Source organism: Phalaenopsis equestris, unplaced genomic scaffold (assembly GCF_001263595.1).
Source record: "Phalaenopsis equestris unplaced genomic scaffold, ASM126359v1 Scaffold000002, whole genome shotgun sequence".
NCBI lineage: Eukaryota > Viridiplantae > Streptophyta > Magnoliopsida > Asparagales > Orchidaceae > Phalaenopsis > Phalaenopsis equestris.
Genome location: NW_018164444.1, coordinates 72,948,048 through 72,970,641, shown reverse-complemented (window position 1 = coordinate 72,970,641; position 22,594 = coordinate 72,948,048). Strand labels below are relative to the sequence as shown.

The window sequence follows — 22,594 nt, the reverse complement described above, 5'->3', positions numbered from 1 at the left end:
TAGACTTATTTTAGGTAATGAAAATAAGAAAGAAAAATAAAATATAATTAGGTTTTCAGATTTTAGGAAATGATTTAAAATAAGAAGTGTTTTAAAATAAAAAGGTAAAATAATATCTAATCAGGATTTCTGATTTTAGGAAAGGATTTAAAAAAGGAAATTGTTAGGAAGGAAAATAAGAAAAGAAGAAAAGGAAAGAAAAAGGAAAAGATAAAAAAGAGAAAGGAGGGGGCCGCAGCCGCCCTTCCTTGAGGACCGGCCGGTCCTCTCCCTAGCCCCGCGTCAATGAGAGGCTTCCTTCCTCCTCTCAACTTCTCTTTACTCTTTACTCGGCTAGGGCACGCCTTCTCTCTTCACGCTCTGAATTACTCTCACACTCGCTCTCCTTGTTTCTCTCTCTCGTGCGCGATCACTTCTTTTCTCTAACGCTCATTCTCTGTTTGATTGGTTCAAATACGGGATACGACTCTTAAGTCGTAACTAAATAGTTGCTTTTGTTTGAATATTTATATTTGTTATCATTATTATTATTATTATTATTATTATTATTATTATTATTATTATTATTGTTGTTATTATTGTTATTATTATTATTATTATTAAATTTCAATTATTACAATGTTTACTTCAACAAGAACACGAGCCACAAAAGGTCGAGAAAGTGACGATAGCAAAATCCACTTGCATTAATTTGCCAAAAATTGAACCTTGAGAGTATAATGTAGATTGATTGATGAAACCGACAAGAAAATGAGAGAAAATTATCAAAGCTAAAGTAATAGGAGGCTCCTTGGAGGAATCAAAAAATGGGAACTTCTTCGACATGTGCACTGGAAAACCATTCACGTCATATGATCAATAAGAAACAGATCTTAAATAATCTACTTTCAAACAAATTTTGATAAACACACGACGACGATCAAAAAGCCCAACAGATAAGATGTCAGTCAAACATACGTCGAATATAAAAATATGAATAATATCAAAAAACAGATGACTATAGAAAAGTTTATTAACCAAAGTACAAGCACATGGTGTTGTCATAGTAAAAACCTTATCCTTAGAAAGATAGTGGGTATAACACGAAAGAGAGCGAATGATTTAAAAAAAAATTATAATAGGTTTACCATTAAAGATAGTGGGTGGCTTATATCGAGCATAATAAAAGTCATGCTAAAACAATAAAGAAAATATGACTGATGAATTCTACCAAATATAGCATTCACCCATAACAGAATTTGCACAAACGAAAAGTTAATATATAAGATTTGGTAAGTGTAGAAGCAACATGATTAAGCAGATTTGAAGGAGCTGATATACAACAAACATTAACGGGAGTAAAAGATGGCAAGGATTGGCCAATGGAAGCACCTATATAACTCCAATAAGATCCATACAGTTTGAAACTGACGCCTTACATCCTTATGGACCGCAAACATACATAATTTCTAACTTATATGGATTTGATGACTAACATAAATCAAAAGAGCAAAAGCAATCCAAATAATTTCAATCATTAAACAACAAAGTTTATAATAAACATTAAAATTCATTTGTATAATATCATATTTCCATTATATACATACCTTAATGACGCTGATATCTTATACCAAAATTATGCATCAAAATATAGAATAATTACTTCAAACATTGATCCCCAAAAAAGGATCAATTTATTTTATCACGACCTGGCCCAAGAGCTTGAAATACCAATGCGGGAACAGATAGTCAGACTGAAAAATTCATATCTAAATATTTTTCTTAAACAAAAAATTTATTACATTATTAGAAGTCATTCCAAACATAAAAGCTCGATCTCTCCTGGGGCTTCCCAGAGTCTGTCTACAAAGTATCTATTATTCATCTACTTTAAATTAGATTTGCCTGAAAATATTTAACAGTTAAAGTATGAGTTAAGCTAATCAAGTGCTAAAATGTTTCTAAATTACAATAAATCACACTTTAACACATTTATAAATACAGTAAAGCAGTGTAGTTTAGGTGTTATAAAAAGGAGATGATGAATAACTATGTTTTATTAATACTTTTATTTATTTCATATAAAACGGTCATCAAAGAGAGCTGTCATCTATGTGTATTAATAGTACACATTTTATAATATTTTTTGGGACACAATAAAAAAGTAAACAATCATTTCCATTTTCATTTGTTTTTTACAAGCACGACTATTTTGCTTCCTCAGTCAGTATCATATGGGAGTGACTCCAATATTTAAACATACGTATGTAGTTATGTATATAAAGGAAAACATATCATAAGTTATTTCTTTCTTTTACTAAACATTTGCCTTTAAACAATTTAAGCATGTGAGAAATATAATATTTGCATTTTACAGGTAAATACTAAATAAAATTAAAATATTTTTACTTGTATGTAAAAGTGCAACTGTAAATTATTTGCTTTTGATTACAGAAATAAGGAGTAACTATAAAATAAAAATATATTTATTCATTTGTTAAAATAAATGAAAGTTTTTTCTCTATTCAAACTATTTTCTTTGTTGTACCTATAATAAAAGACTATATTTGATTAGTTTTTATTATTTTGTTTCTTTTAAAATATTTTCTGATTATTAAATAAATTAATTTCAATATATGTTTTTTAATAAATAATTAGGTTTTCTCTATAGTGTTAAACTCATCTAATGGATTAAAAAGGCGTGTATTTAACTTAAAAAATGGCCATTATTAATGATGAGGAGTCAACTTTGGGTAAAAACACCCATTTGAGATTATCAATGTGTTAAATTAAATTTAATTTAAGTATTTCATAAATTGATAAAAGTTTGAAAATTCTAGGTATTATTTATGCAAGAAGATGAACTCAAGACGAGCTTAGAGCAGAAATTTATCATGACGCAATGCAAAAATTAATGTGAGATACTTAATTGTCAAATTAATAAACAAATTGTTATAAAATTGATGTTTGCTAAAACTTATTAGTATATCATATTTGATATATGTTCATATTTAAAATTTCTTTCATATTGAGTAAATTTGATTAAGTAATCAAAATTTTATTCATGTAAACGATTACTTATCTGCACTTCATAGCGTTATTACAGAAATGCAACATAAAATATAAATGTTAATTATCATCTGTCATACTATATTTTTGTGGATGCTAATTAAGTTTTTTTGTAAACAGATATGTTCATATTTAGCAAGAATGACATATACCAGAGTTAACCCAAACCACAATGAAGATACAAATATTATTGTTGAAATTCAAATAGGTTACAACAACGACTCTCCAAAACAAGAAATAAAAGACAACAAACAGAAAAGAACACCCTAGGAAAGGTGAAGGTAGTGAAGGGCAGTGGAGAGCAGGTCGAGGTCCGATGGGGGAGGTTGTTGTTAAGGGAGGAGGGTGTAAGTGGGGAATTGGCGGCAGCTGGGAGGCAAGGCTGAAAGCTGGGGGTTATCCAAACAGCCAGAAAAATGTACTCCATGGTCCGCCGGTGGAAAAGGAAGAGACGGACTGTGAGGGTAGCAGGTGGTGGCTATCCAAACAGCTAGAAAAATGTTATCCATGATCAGGCTTCCTCGCGGCACAGGTGGGAAAGGAAGAGACGGGCTGAAACTGGGTGGGAGGAGTGCTGGGAGGTGGATGGCAGAGAGCAGAGGAGAGGTGATGTGAGGTGCAAGCAGGGGAGCTGAGGCTTGTGGTTGGCAGAACAGCAGGATGTTGGAAGGATGACTAGCGGCCAGCAGGAAGGTGGAAATGGTTGTTGGAGGGGAAGGCCACGGACAGTAGGGATCTGGGAAGGGTGGCAACGGGTATGCGGACTACTGAAGGACGGCAGCAGCTATGTAAGACTGCAGGGAGAGTGACAGCGAGTAGGTGGGATGAAAAGGAAAATATGATTATCCCAGCGGGAGCGAGTTACAACTGGAGCACCCCTCGAACCTTTGGAGAAGATCACTGCCTCGGACAAGTTACAGTCGAAGCACCTTCTCGCTTTGAATACAGCCCTAGAAGGGAAAACAGCCCCGACGGCTGGCTTGGACAGAAATCTGAAACCTGGAAGACCAAAAACTAAACCCTATGACAGCAACACATATTTATAATAGACATATATGCGGGAAAACAGAAAAGAAAGTTGGTGGGGGGTTGGGGGTGCGGGGGGGGGTCGGTTCAACCTCCTGTTGGACCAAGAGCCAGGTTGGGTTGTTGAAACGGTAGGCTCCATTCAGTCCCAAGCCACTAGGACAGTCTTCCGAGGTTGTGACAGCTTCGACCTCATTCGTCATAGCTTTTTGTCTCCTTCTAGTAGTCTGGTCAGTCATAATGTAAACTCCCAATAAGTTAATTATGTAGGCGACGTCGTTCCAAAGAACGTCTTCTTATAATAGGTTTCTGTTCTCATTTAGCACAATATGAACGCGCGGCGGAAGGAGACTCATAATCAGTACATAGGAGGAGTTTCTAGCTTCAGTACTGATAGTCTGTACTGCTCAAAGAAAATAAATTTATCAGTAAGCAATAACATCTGTCAAGTTATATTTCTAAGCCCAGTTTAAATTTTATGTCAGTTAAAAGTGAAGTTATGTTGATTCATTATCGTCTTAGTCATTCAAATTTTTCGTACATGAAAATAAATGTTTCCACATTAATATCTCACTAAAAAAATACAATCATTATCAATGTGAAACTTGCCAACGTGCAAAACTTGTAATAACTAAAATTTTAATAAAACAAAAGAATAATAAGAAAAAAAAAGAAAAAGGCGTTGGCGGTTTGACGAGTCGCACCCCCTCACAGCATTTTTTACGCACGCTTTGTTTTCCCCTCGTTTGAAATAAGCAAGTGAACGAGAAATAGAGCGAGAGAAGAAAATCAGAGAAGAAGTCGTGCTCTAGCCGAGCGAGAAAGAGGAATTGAAAGCGCGGGAATAGGGAAGCAATGACAGAGAAGGGAAAGGAAGAAAAAAGAAGGGTGTTTATCTCTTACCATTTCAACCCTAAGACCTAGCTGAAAAAGGCATTGACGTTGTGTTTGTGTGTAGAGGAAGGATTTGAAATCTTTGCGTGTGTGGGTGTTGTCTGCGTCGAGCCGAGAAAAGGAAGGAGGCGTTGCAACGTGTGCTCTGCTTTGAGTCGAAGTCAAGAAGGAAGGGAGGAGTTGCAACCTTTAACGTTTTGCACACGTAGTAGAGGAAGGGAGCCTGCGTCAAACCGAGACCGAAGAAAAGGAGTGATGTCGTGCTTCCGTGCGGTGGAAGAAGAAGTCGAAGGGAAAGAAGAAAGCTGAGGGAGGAGGGTGAAGTGCACAGCTCTGTCGAGAGGAGAAGCTCGTGTGTGCGATCAAAAAGACGAGCTTCATGTGGAGTAGGAGGGCTCTGCGATGTCAAAGTTCACGTGTGTGAGCTAGGGCGAAGGCAAAATTTTAAGGTGAGTTTAAAAAATTAAAAATTAAAATTTATGATTTGGGATATAATATTAAAATTTAAAATTTATGACTTTAAACAAAGAATTGTGGTGAAAGATTTTGAGGGAAGGGGAAGAGTTGGACAAACAAAGAATTTAAGGTATATTATGGTTTTTATTAAGTTATTTAATAAATCTGTGGATTTGTGTGTGTATAAATGCAATGTCAATTTAATCAAGACTTTATTACAAAGATTTTGGCTTTGAAGGAGAGGAAGTTGTGAAGAGGGCGGAAAAGGGAGTAGATCGGCCAGAAAGCCTATAAGGTACATGTTAAACCTTGCGTCATTAATAAAACTAATAACATAATTAGATATGTTAATTAATTAATTTTATTAAACTTCATTAAAGTTAGGAAGTGAGAAAGAAGGTCGACTAATCCCTTGGATTTGAGGAAGAAAACAGATACTTTTACGAGATAAGGTATGTCTTAAATTAAAGTTTAGCTTACTTAGGAATTGATATTAATAAAACATTAATGTTTAGTTGCATCTTAGGTTAAAGCGCATTTAAGACTATAAAATTAGAGGTTAGTGTGGCAAACAAGCTAAACAAAGTGAGTAATAATTTTCTTATATGTATTGACTTTAAAGTTTATTAAATAAATATTTTCTTTAAAGCATTAGAAAATTATGTTATGTCGGTATACATGTTGTACTTTAAGAGTGGAAGAAAATGAAAGGGGAAAAGGAAAAAAAATGTTTAATGACTTTAAAAGAATGAAATTTAAATGAAATGAAAGTTAAATGTTTAGGTCATACAAAATTGCCCTCAAATGGTACTGGCAGGTGATGCAACGTATCGGCACACATTAAAGAAAATGGTAAATGTGCACCTTCGGGTGCAACTCGAGGGTAACTGCGGGTCTTCGAACACATTTTGAGGGTGCGTTAGGACACATTTTTTAAGATACCTTCGAGTATGACAATAATTTTATGATGACTATCAAAAATGTTAAAAATCATAAATAATTAAAGTGGAACGGGAAGGGATAAATTTTAACGTTTTAATGAAATTAATTGCATTTTTTGTTGGTCATTCATACATAGCATATAAATTTAATGCATGTTAGATTATAATTAATCACTAATTTTTACTTACAGTTGAAGTTAAATATTTTATTTCAGAAGAAGGAAAGGTTTAGGTTTGTTATGTCTGATGGGAGAAACTTTATTTACCATAGAAGGATCATTGTTGCTAGGTATGCTCTTGATAATAGTTCTATTTACTGTTTCTATCGGTTTTCGATTTACTGTTAAGTACTGTAATGAGACTGCTGCTAGGTATGTTCTTGATAATAGTTCTATTTACTGTTTCTTTCGGTTTTTGATTTACTGTTCAGTGCTGGAATGAGATGTTATTTTTGAATATTATTGTTTCTGGATGTTTTAGCTTTTATTGCACTTGTGGATTATTAATTTTTTTATATGTATTGAAAGTTTTCAAAATGTGGTTAGTTATATGCTAATATTGTCTTACCGTTGTTCTCGCCTTAGTTAATTCTAAGCATCAGGTCGGCTCGTGACAAAGACATATCAGACATCTATATTTCAAATTGAAATACAAGCCTTCGAACCTGTATTTTGGTAATTCGCAGTGATATATAGGGACCCTCACAGGTAAATACTATAAAAAAATACGATTATTTGTATCATTCAGAGATGATCACACAAGAATAAAATGGACATTTCTTATGAAATAAAAATCTAAAACAGTCACCATATTTCAATCCATTCATTCTATGATTCTCACTTCCAAAGCAAAATTCAATTTCTTAAAACTGATAATGCTAATGAATACTTTTATTCTATCTTTAGTCATTATCTTTCCAATTAGGGAAACAGAAACTTGAAGAACAAATTAATGCTCTAGAAAAAAATAAAACCTGGATAATTACAAAGTTATCGCATGGAAAAAAAATCTTGTTAGCCACAAAGGGATATTCATGATAAAATATAAAGGCAATGTAAGTGTACAGAGATTCAATGCCAGCCTAGTTGTCAAAGGCTTCACGTAGCCATACGAGATTGATTATCATGAAACATTTGCATCAGTTGTCAAACTTAATATGGTTTTAGTTTTACTCTCTTGCAGTAAATCAAGATTGGCTTTTATACCAACTTGGTCAAAAATGTCTTCTTGAATTAGTGACCTTGATGAAGTCTACATGATTATACCTTCGGGCTTGAAAAATAGGTCGAATAGGCTGGTTTGCAATACAGAAGTTGTTATATGACTTGAAGCAATCTCTTTATATGTAATTTGATATGATTGTTAAAATAGTGATTATAAACAAATATCATCAAGGTCAAGTTGATTGAACACTATTTGCTAAATCTAATTCTAGATCAAAATTCTTATTCTCATAGTATATGTGGATGATATTATCTTGATACGAGATGATTCAAAGAAAATTATCAAACTAAAAAGGATGCTTCTAACAGAATTTGGGATCAAGAACCACGAGAACCTCCAATAATTTCTGGGAATGGATGTGATTCAGTCTAAAAAGGAAATTATCTGTTAAGTGAAATATACTTAGGTGAAAATCTGCTGACACGCCCATGGGTTCCAACAATTGGCTTAACATAAGTGAAGAAAACAGTACAGTTGACAAAGGAAGATAACAAAAACTTGCGGGCAAACTACTTATCTATCACACATAAGATCAGATATTGCATACTCAATCAGTGTAGTAAGCCAACACAATAATAATCAAAATGAAGGTCATTTGGAAGCAGTGAACAGAATCCTGAGATGCTTGAAGATGACCCTGTATATGATTTACTCTTCAAAAGATCTGAAAATCGCAAGATTGAGATATACACATCCTAGCTGGGCAAGAGAGATAACAAAAAGGAAATCAACCACTATATAATATTCATACATCTGGGGCAATCTCATCATATGGAAAAGTAAGAAAACGAGTTGTCTCTCGGAGTAATGTAGAATTTGAATACCATGCTTTTGTGTTAAGAATATGTGAGAAAATATGGATTCAAAGGAAATTAAGGGAACTTCGAGTTGAGATGAAAGACATAATTAAGATGTTCAGTGAAAATCAAGTAGTTATTAGTGTAGTCAAGAATCTTGTGCATCTTGACAGAATAAAACAAGGAGATTGACCGACACTTCATCTCAAAAAAGGTTAACAAAAAAATTGTTCAGCTCAGTTGTGTTCCTACACGACTCAACAAAGCATTATCAAGGATCAATCATGATAAATTGAAGTTCAAGCTTTATTTATACAATATATACAACCCAGCTTGAGAAGGAGCATTAGAAAGTAGCATTTCGCATTAGATAGAAACTTAATTCCTTTTCTCAAAATATATTTTACTAATTGTATTTCTTTTATTTGATATTTCATTTCTACGTTACTTTATTTTTTTCCCCTTTTGAGTTATTCCTATTAGGCTTTCTTTCATTATTATATATGTAGCAAGGTGTGATGCATGAGAGTTAACGAGAAATAAAATTGTTTTAGGAATTTCTACAATTGTCAACTTCTTACCATTACAAAATGCAACTCAAACCCATCAAGCATTCATCTAGAGTATCCAAAATATGAATGTCTTAAAAAGCAAGCAAGGATGTCAAAATACTTTCATCGTGGAGCAAGTTAAGATAAATTTTCATCCTTTTTTTTTTCTTTTTCCTTTTTTCCTTTTTCCCTTTCTTTTTTAAATAAGATTCTCTTTGGCCTCTAAATGTTAACCTTGTGAGATATTGAATGCAAATAGCAAACTAAAAAATTTTGCATTCAAGCAAGTCGTTGGGAGTTTGATCTCTCAAAGTTATTGATTCCTGTCCTGATGAGCATTTCAAGTTTCTAACAAATCATTTTAAAAGAGTCAGACTTCTCTAAACATTACCTCCTTAACAAACCTCGTTCTACTAAGGAAGACTAAGGAACATGATTATCTGACAATCTGTAAAAGACTCGTGTGATTACCAGCCTCCTTCAATTGAATATCAACATCATGCAATGCATATTCATGTTCATAGAACGTCCTTTCAAAGTTCCATGAACTGCTATGTCACCATGCTTGAAAAAACAAAATTATCCTCTAGCCACCTTTCGTTATTGTTTAACATTCATCAAAGGATGTAGATATCAAGGATCGATGCTACTCTACCACGTTCCCATTTAGCTTTCATGAGCAATGCTAACCAAAAAGTTGTTGTTAGGTTTGATCGCATCCAATCACAACATCATTTGTTCAAATTTCTTCTACCACTGATATCTTCTCCTCAGAGCTAAAGGCGCAAATTCTATACTTGCAAATATGCAAAATTATCCTCTGGCCACCTTTCATTGATGTTTGCATTCATCAATGGACATGAATATTGTGGTTAGAATCTAGTGCGATCTTTAAAACCTCTTCCACCTTTAAGTTTTTTAGCATTGGTCCCTAGTAAGGCATTGCAAGCTTTGATCATATCTAACCACAAGTTCATTTGTTCAATCATACCCCATCAAGCTGAAGTTATAACATTGCCTCCTCGTTCCTATACTCTCCCTTTCACTCATATGAGTCCCAGCATATTGCATATCTTAGTTAAACGCCATCAGTTTGGCCACCACACTGCATGCTCGCCTCGCAGCAAATCTTTTATCTCCATAATCCGGATACCTTGTCGAGAAGGAGAAACAAACAGTGTATTGCCCTTGCAGAAAATGGTTAACATATAAGATATTAGTCACATGGCGTTCAAAAAGTGTATTAATTGTTGTGCAAACATTTTCTCTACCAGAACAATAAAAAAATTTTGGAAGGTATTTCTTCCTTGTAGAACAAGCATTAGCTGAAATTAAAAGAAAATTAACTGCCAAAATAGCTTTAAAAAGGATAACAAACAAAGGATGAAATGTTCAGATAATTACCACAAGTCCATGTTTCATCAGCATCTAAAAAGGTAGAATCCTTGTTCACACATTGTGGATGATAAGATTTTGTACAATCTCTGTGAAAAGTGGTCACAAAAAACAAGAGTAAATCAGCCCCAAAATGCAGAAGAGAGATTAAATTTATTTAAGTTATAAGCATCATCATCATTTATCTTAACCCCGCTATTATGGACGTTAAGCACTATAACGTGTGCAAACGTAAATATTAGCACTTCATGCATTACAGGTTTACCTTGCTATCAAGAAATATAAATAAGGAAGCCTCAAAAGAACCAAAAGAACAAGTATTGAAAAGCATCTATGATATCACAGTCCAATTATAGAACAATTCCACCCTTCTAGCTAACACTTGCTTAGTTTACACATATTAAAATCAGGCTTGGTTTGTCACTTACTGGTGACATCCTAACAAAACCTTAAATAATAACACCACAATCAAGTGAGAATTTGGCATGTCTCTTAAATGCCCGTGAACAAGCAAAATTCTAATTTAAATTCATTACATGGTTCTGCATAAATTTTTCTATTGGTTACGTTCTCTTAATCTAAACCAGAACCACAAGTTAGCGCCCAACTTGATAGGATATCTAACGATCCATCCTCATACTAAGTCAAAATAAAGTTTTGAGCAAGGCGTTATTTTGTGCTGGCTTAAAGTAACCCAGCGCCCTTCACACACACATAAATAAATATATATACAAATCCTCCTATGCTACAGTGGTTCACAAACACAGCTCCCCTTTCAACTTGCAGTTAGTACGGTATTCCCGCAGATTTACCATGATTCTATTGTTGGAAATGGAGATTGCAATCTCATAAAAAAAGTAGAGAAAAAGGCGGGCAAACCAGCAATTTTCTTTTCTGACGCTGAAATTTCAACTCGTGCAGGAAAATACAAATTTACACTAATTGGAAAGTTCCAATTAGGTTGCCCTAAGATGGAGATAATCTGGAAGGTTTTCGAAGACTTCAAACTGGTTGGGGATTGGCAGGTGGGTCATTTCGACGGAAGGCATGTTATGATACAGCTGAGCACAGAGACATGTTATGATACAGCTGAGCTCAGAAGATGATTACACGAGGATTTTCTAAAGAAATTCATCACAATTGAGGGCAAACATATGAAATTGCTCAAATGGACCCCCAATTTTGATCCCAGTCAAGAACCCCCAATTGCACCTATCGAACTCACATTACCTGAACTCAAGTTTCATTTCTTTGACCTACATATCTTATATGCAATTGAAACTATCCTTGGAAAGCCTTTGCAGGTAGACTTACCTACAGTTCATTTCTCAAGGTCCTCTATTACAAGGATTTTGATTGAACGAGATATTACAGTACCGGATGTAGAAGAAGTTTGGCTTGGATTTGCTCAAAATGATTATTGGCAAAAAATCATTATGGAACAAAAACCATACTACTGCAAGCACTGCAAGATGTTTGGACACCCGTAGGACAAATGCTTCAAATTGCACCCACAGTTGAGAACCAATAATCAAAAGCAGAAACACATGTCCCAGCAAACCTGATGACAGCCAACCTGAGGAAGGAACTACCACAAGACGGGAGTTGGAGTCTGCTCCTGGGATCCCTTCTCCTGACCATACTACAACGGATAATGTTCGAACTGAAAATCAGGATAGTCTCGCAGCTCCTATTCAAGTAGCATAGCATCAGGTGCAGAGGGTAACAATACACACTTCACATACATTGGAACCCATCGCGGCGGCAACGACTGTCTTTCTTCCTACTACGGTGCTAACATCAAATCAGATAGAGGATCACAAGAATCAGTCTTCCGATGAAGAATGGCAGATTTACACTTCTCGGCGGAAGAAAAAGGCTGGGGGCTCACTCCAACTTGGAAACTTAATGGATGATACTTCGGGGACTCCTGACAATGGCACGACTTTTCAAAGTTTGTTATCTGTTTCCGCTCCTAAAACTAGAGGAAGAGGCAGGACTAAACTGGCTCGTCCCTAGCTACTTGTTTTCAGCATGTTTTAAATTTGTTTTACATTTTATTGAGTCTATCTGTATCTTTTTTTTGGTATTAGTATCATATGGTAGGGTGTCTCCTTTGGGCTCTTTTCATGATGGTGGCGAGCTCTGTTTGGGTTTCGCCCGATGGCGAAACCCAGCGTTAACCTCCGGCTTTCACTCCATTGTCTTTGTGCTTTCGCGGCCACTGTCTTGTCAGCTTCGCATACAATCTCAATCGTTGCTAACTGAGCCTTCTTCGTTCTCGGTCGTCTTCTTTGGACAGCTACGACAGCGCCTCGGGTTGCAGCAGCTTCGTCTTCGGGGTTGCGTCGTCGCACGCCGTCGCTGCTTCTCGTCGTCTGCGTCGAGTGCCTTCGTCCTCGGTCGCATCCTCGGTCGCAGACGGCCTGTCTGCTCAGCGACAGAGCATCGTTTTCCTCAGTTTTTTCTCACGCAGTGAAACACCGGCCAAGGTAATGGCCTCAGGGATTCTTTCTTACGTCGCCGTCCTTGCCGATGATAACCCCGCTCCCGTCCCTCTTTCGAATACTCTCAAAAAAATATCTTGTAAAAATGGCAAACCTGCAATCTTCCTCACAGAGACCGATATCTCAACCCTAACTGCGCCCTGTAGACTGTTCTTTGTAGGTAAGTTTCTTTATGGAAACCCTAAACTTGAGCTAATTCGAAAGGATTTTGAGCAAATGAAGTTGAAAGGGGGTTGGAAGATTGGTAAATTGGATGGTCGGCACATTCTCATCCAATTATCAAATGATGAAGATTACGTCCATTTGTTTGCGAGAAGACTCCTTCGAATAGACAACCAGGTGATGAAAGTTTTAAAATGGACTGTGGATTTTGACCCTCGTATTGAACCTCCTATCATTCCTGTTTGGCTGCGCTTCCCAGGTTTGAAGGTCCACCTTTACAATCAAGAGCTCCTAATCGCTAGCTTCAGCGATGGTATACGGTAAACCTCTCAAAACTGATACGCCTACATTGAATTTGACTCGACCTTCTAAAGCTAGAATTTTGATAGAACGAGATATTACTACCTTTTCCGGGAGAGATATGGATTGGCACACAGCATCAGGGATTTTGGCAGCAAGCAGAACTTGAACAGATGCCTCATTATTGCACCCACTATAGTATGTTTGGACACTCTCTTTCTCAATGTTATCATTTGCATCTGAATCTTAAACCTCCAAGTAAAAATGCTACTGGATCTACCCCACTTCACGCCTGTCCCTCTTCCGCTCCCGAGTGCATTCCACAGATTATTGAAACACTGGTTGACACGATGTCACCTCTCCCTCCCACTACCGGAGACAATCTTGTTTCTATTCTTCAGACTAATGTATTGGCAGATGGTTCACTTGGGCATCCTACAGTCTCTATTACTGTTGAAAACAATACTGCAGGATCCTTACCTCCAAAGGATATTCTTCGGTCCGATAATCAGGATAGTATTGCAGCTCCACATCCTAAGGAAGCATCAGGTGCTGAGGAGACATGTTTACCATCTCTTCAGAATGAGAATATTGTTACTCGTAGTAAGGAGCTAGGGGCTTATCCTCTTCTACATGCCCGACAATATGTTGATCACACTGATCAGATGAGCCAGTCTTCGGATGAGAAATGGCAGGTATACACATCTAAAAAAAAAAGAATGAAGGCACACCCCAGCTTGGGAACTTAATGGATGATATTTTAGTAACTTCGGGCAATGGCACGACACTTAGCAATTTGTTAGCTGGCTCTGTTCCTAGAATCAGAGGCAGAGGCAGGACCAAGCTGGCTCGTCCCTAGCAACTTGTTTTCTGCGAGTTTTGAATTTTAGAGTTTTATCTATGTCTTATCTTTTTTAGTATGTTAGTGTCTGTGTATCGTATGGGTAGGGTGTCTTTATTGGGTCCTCTCATACAACCTTTATGTACATTTCAATTTCAATAAAATTCGCTCTTGGGCGTTTCAATAAAATATTGATTTTCCATGCGTCTTTTGGCCCCGTGATGAGGACCCGCGCCATGTGCCTAAATCTCCAAAGCCCCCCGAGCCAAGGTGGGATCGAACCCCTGACCTGAGGAGACTAATAGTGACCCCGCTATCAACTGAACACACACACACATATATATATATATATAATAGCCTCAGGTTATTCTTTTTTTAAATATATATATATACATGTATATGTATATACGTGTGTGTATATATATATATATTTAAAAAAGGAATGGCCCAAGGCTATTATACGAGCCTCGACCATTCCCGGTGCGCCTAACAATTAGAGTACCACACCCTCCACTGCGAGGAATCAAACCCCATACCTGAGGGGACATACAACTGACAAGCAGATGTCCAACCAACTGATTTGAATACGTGACATATATATATATATATATATATATATATATATATATATATATATATGTTTCAAACACAATGTGTATATATATATACATATATGTATATATATATACATATATGTATATATATATACATATATGTATATATATATACATATATGTATATATATATACATATATGTATATATATATACATATATGTATATATATATACATATATGTATATATATATACATATATGTATATATATATACATATATGTATATATATATACATATATGTATATATATATACATATATGTATATATATATACATATATGTATATATATATACATATATGTATATATATATACATATATGTATATATATATACATATATGTATATATATATACATATATGTATATATATATACATATATGTATATATATATACATATATGTATATATATATTTGGGAAAAAGAGCATCGGAGGCTCTCTACGTGTTAAAATTAAAAAAAAGGTATAAAAGTTAGAGGGGAGGAGGATCCCCGTCTAAAACAGCCAAAAAATACTTTTAACACAGCCCTAGGGGTTCCTCCTCCCACATTACAACTTACGCAAAATGAAAACTCCATACTTACAAGTATACCCAAGCCAAAAAACAAAACTAAAAAATAGTATACCTGTGCCCGTGTAGTAGAAATAACAAGAAAAGAAACAAAAAAGAATCCAAGAAAAAAAGAGGCAGCAAGATACTCCTAATCCACTGGAAACACTCCAACAAACAACAGTGTAAACTGGGATGTCCATCGACTAAGCAGAGCAGCCAAACAGCACAAAACCAGCGTAAACCAAGAGATCAAGAGAGCCAGAGACACAAAGCCAGAAAGGGGTGCAATCTGAAACCTGCCAGCAAAATAAAGAAACCACAAGAGGGAGGGTGCAAAACCAAACAACAGCAAAGATACGAGAGCACCCAGTCATAGAGCCGAGCAGCAAGTAGTTTCTAAAATCTAACATAAAGCAAATCCAGGTTGTCCACATTAAGGAGACGTCTGAGGGGAGCAGGGGAGATAAACCTACAGAGCATGCATCCCCTGCTTGCCTGGCTAACCAATCGGCAGGGGAGTTGCCCTCTCTATGGATGAAACTTCAACTCACTTTCATATGTCTTTCATAAATTAAAGCAGAAATACGTTTAAGAATGCATATAATGGATATAATATCCCAGAGAGGAGTAGAGATACCCAACAGTATATCATAGAGCATTTTCGAATCAGTTTCCACCTCAATTGTATGAAAATTGAAAGCAATTGCCACAGTTAATGCAAGAAAAAACCCCAGCATTCTATAGCTAAGGGGTTGTCAGTAGCAACAGGAGAAGTAAAATTGCACATACATTTACCCTTAGAATTTCTAAAAATGCCCCCAACCGCAGCAGATAAATGGTTCCAACAGCCATCCCCATTCACCTTAACCCATCCGGAAGAAGGGGGAGCCCACCTGATTAAACGGGGGGGGGCGGGGGGGGCTGAAGTTCGAAACATCATTGGTACAAACCCTGAGAGCCTTGGTGTAATAGGCCAACACATAAGAAGTTGTCATAGAAGCTGAAGGAGGGGGGGAATTATATTTGAAGTTGTTTCTCGCGGTCCAAATAAACCAAAGGACCAGCAAAGGAAGGGAAAACCCTCCCCCCTTATCATCAAAAGCCTTCCATTGCCAGAAATAAATATTTAGAATGCCTCTATGGATCCAGGGGATACCAAAGTGTAAGCCCAATATATTCCAAACATTCACAGAAAAAGCACATTCAAAAAATATGTCTCGAATCTTCCTCCGAACTTTGCACATAGGACATCTCGAAGTCAATTCAAGGTCTTTCAACTTTAGAATGTCATTAAGAGACAGTAAAGAAGAGAAAATTAGTCAGAGGAAAAAGGAGATAGAGAGAGTTAAAGTTTGTACCAAATCAATTTTCCCCAAAACCAATCCCGGTGAGAGTGTAAAGTGTCATAGATTAACTTGCAGACCAATTGAGAAGTGGTCCTCTTCCACATAGGAAAATCCCTGCGCGAAGGGGTAATAGGTATAGTATTTATATGCTTAACATTTTGCTCCCCCACAATAGAACACAGTTTGGTGAAATCTCATCTATCTTGAGAAATCTTGAGAAAAGAAATGAGAAAAGAAATCAGAAACAAGTTATTAGTATGGAGAGGATGAGAATATTCATAGAGAAAAGGTAATCCCCAATTATCATTACAGAAAGAGATGTTACCGTCACCAATGTCCCAAAACATGAAATCACTAGCAATAGACCTAGCATTAACAACAGTTTTCCAGATCCGAGAATCACCAACCTTCCATAAAACCTGGGAAGGGTGAGAAAAATCACAGTATTTCTGATGCATAAAAGTGACCCATAGAGATGAGCTCATTCTAAATTTAAACCAGATTTTGCAAAGGTTTATTTCAACCGTGTGTTTCAAGGCTTTAAAGCCAAAACCGCCAACCTTCTTAGGCTTACACAACCTTTGCAAAAAGCCCCAAATCTTCTTAGTATCATTCCCCACCCAAAGAAATTTATTGAAAAGCCTCTCTATGACATTAATAGCACTTTTCTTCAGATTAAACACCTGCAAAACATATAGAGGAATACTCTGAAGCACACTAGATAGCAATATTATCCTGCCCCTAGTAGAAAGAAAAACATTTCTCCAATCGTTAATTTTACACTTGATTTTATCAATAACATCATCCATATGAATATTCATCCATATGAATCATCATCCATATGAATATGTTTCCTCTTTCCCCTAATCAAATTAACCCCAAGGTATTTAAGAGAGAGAGGCATACTGATAAACTGTATAAGAAACCCCCCAATGAATAAGTTGTTGTTTAACATGTTCGCCAAAATACATCTGGCATTTGTCACAATTAAAAACTAGTCCAAAACAATTCTATAAATCATTTAAGAGCCTCATTAATTGTTTTCAGGCAAGTTTAGAGGCATTAGCAAAAATAATAACATCATCCGCGTAAGCAAGGTGAGAAACCACCATTTTGGTCTTATGAGAAAACTGCGTATGAGGATGAATCAGTTGAAAATGATTGAGTATTCTAGATAAATAATCAAAGGCTAAAATGAAAATAATAGGGGAGAGCCTGTCCCTCTGTTAAATGCCCCTGCACGCATTGAAGAAACCATAAGAATTATCATTAACCAGCACGGAGTAATGATTATTAGTCAACCATCTTTTAATCAATATGCAAAAACTGGAATTGAAACATCTGGCCTTCAGATAAAACCCCAGCTAATAGTATCAAAGACCTTCTTGATATCAAATTTGATAACTAAATTGTCACCCCTGCATTTTTTATCAAGATCTTGTAAAATTTCCTGAGCCATGAGGATATTAGCCATGAGGATATTGTCAGAAAGTCAGAAATATCACAGCCTTTTATAAAAGTCGATTGATGTGGAGAGATGAGAGAAGAAAGATGAGGTTGTAGGCGGCCACAATCAATTTGCTAATAATTTTTGAAACCACAGAAGTGAGCGATATAGGACTAAAATCCTTCCAATGCAATTTATCATTAGATTTAGGCATAAGAACTATCAAGGCGGCAGTAAAATACTTTTCAAGATCTTCTCCCCGAAAAAAACTTTGAATCGCAATAACCAGCTCTTTTTTTATGATGTCCCAGCAAGAAATATTAAAAGCAGAAGTGAAACCAACAGGGTCAGGAGTCTTCTGGGAGTGAATATCTTTGAGGGCAGAGAAAATTTCCATCTCAAAGGGGGGATCAGACAAAGAGAGGGAGGAAACCATATCTCTATGAGCATCAAACATTTTTGAATGAATATCAGTGACCGGCAGAGCATCAGCATAAAGAGAGATAAAATAATCAGCAGCATTGGAACCAATTTGATCAACATTAGTGAGGACACACCCTCATCGGTAACAATCTTGAGAATGGCATTAATATTCCGCAATGTTTAATGATGGCGTGAAAATACTTTGTGTTTCGATCGCCATTTCTAAATTGAGTGTCACAAGGTTTTTGTCTAAGGAAATCTTCCTCAATAGTGATTTCCTCCAAGAGTATGGTGAGCATGGGCTAACTTAGCAACAAGATCAGGAGTGTCGATCACCTGTGCCTCCAGTGCATCCACCTCATGTTGGGCATTCAAAATCCTGAAACACACATTGCTAAAATATCAAAGTCCCGCTTCTTTAAAAAAGTAGTCACATTCTTATGCAATTGTCATAAAATAAACCAAGGGCTGTCACTCCACCGCGAGACCCAAGCCTATTTAATCAAATCAAAAAAGGTAGGATGAGAAGTTCAAACATTAAGAAATTTGAAATGAGAGCGAGCAGGTTTAGCATGAAAAGTCAAGCTAAGCAAAATTGGATTATGATATGAAGCAGCGTGATTAAGATGCTTGACATGAATAACATTATAATAACCTTGAAAAGAGGAGTTTCCCAGAAATCTATTCAGTTTCTGCATAAGAAGGCCCCTCCTCCAAGTATAGGGAGGACTCGAGAAACCCAAATCATAGAGGCCAGCATCGCCAATGTGCTCACAAAAATGATTGATAAGATTTGTATCAACTTTAGCACCACCCCTTCTCTTCAAAGGAGACATAATCATATTTAGATCAACCCCAATAAACCAGTTATCAGAAATAGAAGCACCCATTTGTGTAAGTTGTTGCCAAAGAAGTAATTTATCCCGTTATAAGGAGCTGGCGTAAATAAAAGTAGCCCAACCATGAAAATCCTCCACTTGATAATGAATTAGAACATATACTGCACATTATCATCAATAATGTTGAAAGTGATATCTTTTTTCTAAAAGAGCCAAATTTTATTGTTTTGATTACTATAGCGCATGTAATTCTTGAATTTATTACAATTCTTGAATTTTTTAATGATATTCTCCTTATGAACCGACACAAACAGCTCCAATAGAACAAAAATGACTGGCTTATGGACCCTACATAAATGTTTTAAACGATTAAAAGAGTGGGGGTCCGCCACTCCCCTAATGTTCCATACAAGAATGTTAAACATGTTGGCCCAAAACACCCCCCCTCCTAGCAATCCTAGGGGGAAGGTGCAAGTGCTCACCCTCAGAATGATAAGTGACATCAATATTATTTGAATTTGTCATATTAGGAACTTCTGATTTCCTTCTACCGCGTTTCATACTGTATTTTTGAATTGTCCATTCGGAATCCAAAGCCAAGGCAGCAACAACAGCTGGGTCAGGCGGTGGAGTTGTAGAAAGTATAGTAGTGTGATGTGCAGATAGTTGTGGGGTGTCCTGAATGTGTAATTCTCCAGGCAATACAATGGGGAGTTGTACCACATTTTCCTACTCAAGTGTATTGTGTGTGGCAGCAAGTGGCTCCACATTCTCTTCAAACCACTCAAAGGGCAAAGGGGCCACGTGTGTTACGCCATCGAGATGGGCAGCACTGGTTTCCTCCAAGGTAGGAGTACTTTGTTCAGCAACCGGTTCAATAAAAGGTGTTCGATGGGCAGATTTCTTTTCAGCAGAGGATAAAAGGCCCGAAGAAGTTTTCCTTGGTTGAGGATGTAGGTGAAAACAGTGTATTGAATCATGCCCAAACATACGGCAGTGAGAGCAATAATGATGATGTTTCTCAAGAATCACCTGTTGCCAATATTTCGTATGATTATAACCAATTCATACCTCCTTAGAAGGGGGTAAGGTAACATCACGCTCAATCAGAATTCTAGCCATTGAAGGTCTCGTTAAGTTATAGGTCAGGGCATCTAGCATTAACGGCTTACCATACATAGCAGCAATCGAAAACAAAATTTCATGGTTGAACAAATACACCTTTAAACTAGGTAGCCGAAGCCAAACTGGAATAATAGGAAGCTCAGCCTGAGGATCAAAGTCAGTTGTCCATTTAAGGACTTTCATCCAGACATCCTCAAAACGAACTGTTCTTCTCGCAACTGTTCTTCTCGCAAAAAGTTTAGCTTCTCGCAAAAAGTTTAGCGTAGTCATCCTCGTTAGATAGCTGAATCAGGATATGTCTGTTATCGAGAGCACCAATCTTCCACCCCCAGTTAAATTCAAAAGCTCAAAATCTTTCTGTAGGAAATCATATTTAGAAAGCCCGTAGAGGAACTTACCTACCAGGTGAAAACGACAAGCAGAGGCAAGAATGGAGTTTTCAGTGCCGGAGAGGAAAAGCGCAAACTTTCCCTCCTTCTTATCTTGCTTCTTAATGAAATTATATTCCCCGCCAAGAATAAGTGATTCTTGAAATGAAGAAGGAAACGCAAACTTAGGAGGAGCAGCGGAGGAGGATCCCCCTGCAGTGACGTCTGCATATGTTTTCGCCATAGACGGCGAGAGAATGAAGACGAGTGCGAAAGAGAAGCCAAAGCCAGAAAGTGAAAGGAAAGATCTCACCAGAGTTTGACCGTCGAGAGAGAAGGCACGCCGTCAGCATCTCGAAATCGCCTCCTGATTGCCAGAGAACCCAAACCATAGCGAAGCGCCCGAACCGTCGTTAACTCAGCATTACAAGGTATATATAATGCCCTTTCTGTGTTGTGTGACATATATATATATATATATATATATATATATACACACACATAATTAGTATTATTTTTAAATGATTTAATTGACTACAAGGCTACAAAAATTTATAGTCAATTAAAATAACTAAGTAGAAATAGAATAAAAATATTAAATTGTATTTAAATGAATATTTAAACATAAATAACAATATTTAAATCACGCCCTACTCTTAACATCCTACGACTGTGTGACTAAAATTGTTAAAATAGCTCTGTGTTCGTCTCGATAAGCAAACAAGTCAAACACGAACAAATTTTTTGAGCTCGATATATAAACGAACTGAACACAAACAATGATATTTTTAACAAGTTGGACCTGGGCTAGCTCAAGTTTCGTTCATGTACTCCCCTAACGGTTGCATGTGTGACTAGGATTGTCAAAATGGCTCTTTGTAGGGAAGTGCAAGCTGCAGGAATAACAAGTGTGGTTGTTGTGCTGGCGGTGGCAGAAAAAAATGTCTGGAAAGCGAAGAAAACAACAAATAACAACTATTCTAAACGACTGCAATGAGGGAGAATGACGGCGGAGGCAACAGGGGATGCGGTAGACTACATGACAGCAAAAGGATGGCTGTTCGGGAAGGTAGTAACGAGGGCAGGTGGTGGAAGGTGGGAAACTGCAGGAAAACAGCCAAAGGCTACTGCCCGAGCGGTTGCAGCAAGGGCTCACGATGAGGAGCTATGTGGGAAGGATGGGGAGCAGTAGAGATAAGAATAATTATCACCTTGAGTGTGAGATACAGTCAACCATCACTCGACCCTTAGATACAATCTTAAAAGAGAAAACAGAGACGTCGACAACTATCCAAAAAAAAAAACAGGACAAAGCGAGATATATATCCATATATCCAAAATAATTAGGAGTGGCCTCACTCCAACTAGATGGAGTCTCCTTGAATTGCAAGGTCGACCAGCACCTCATAATCCGAGACTAGTTTGGTCCACGTGCAGGAACGCAACTCCCATGTTTGTCACCCGAGAAGCCTACATCATGTACTTATTGAGAAAAGAATAGCTAAAGGATCTAACTTAAAGGGTTTCTTTTTCTGTCGCATCCCTATATTTGTAAATTAAATTTATGACATGCTTTACAATTCGTATAAAGCATGTAGTAGCTACTTTTTTAATCTATAAGAGTAGTTTGGTGGTTACAAATTTTAATGTGCCTTGAAGGGAGGCGATCTCATTCATGCCCCATTCAATTAGAATTATATATAAACCACACACACACACACACACACAGACATATAT

General features: G+C 36.7%; 1 protein-coding gene across 3 annotated transcripts in view; it reads right to left on the bottom strand.

Moving 5' to 3' along the window:
- The window catches only part of LOC110023974 (uncharacterized protein At5g08430-like), a 75,314-nt gene that overhangs the window by 39,048 nt on the left and 13,672 nt on the right, over nt 1–22,594 (bottom strand). For all 3 annotated transcript variants that reach the window (XM_020723657.1, XM_020723664.1, XM_020723670.1), the window contains exon 2: nt 10,342–10,421. In XM_020723657.1, coding sequence (XP_020579316.1) covers nt 10,342–10,421 — 80 coding nt within the window. The remainder of the gene's footprint in view (nt 1–10,341; nt 10,422–22,594) is intronic.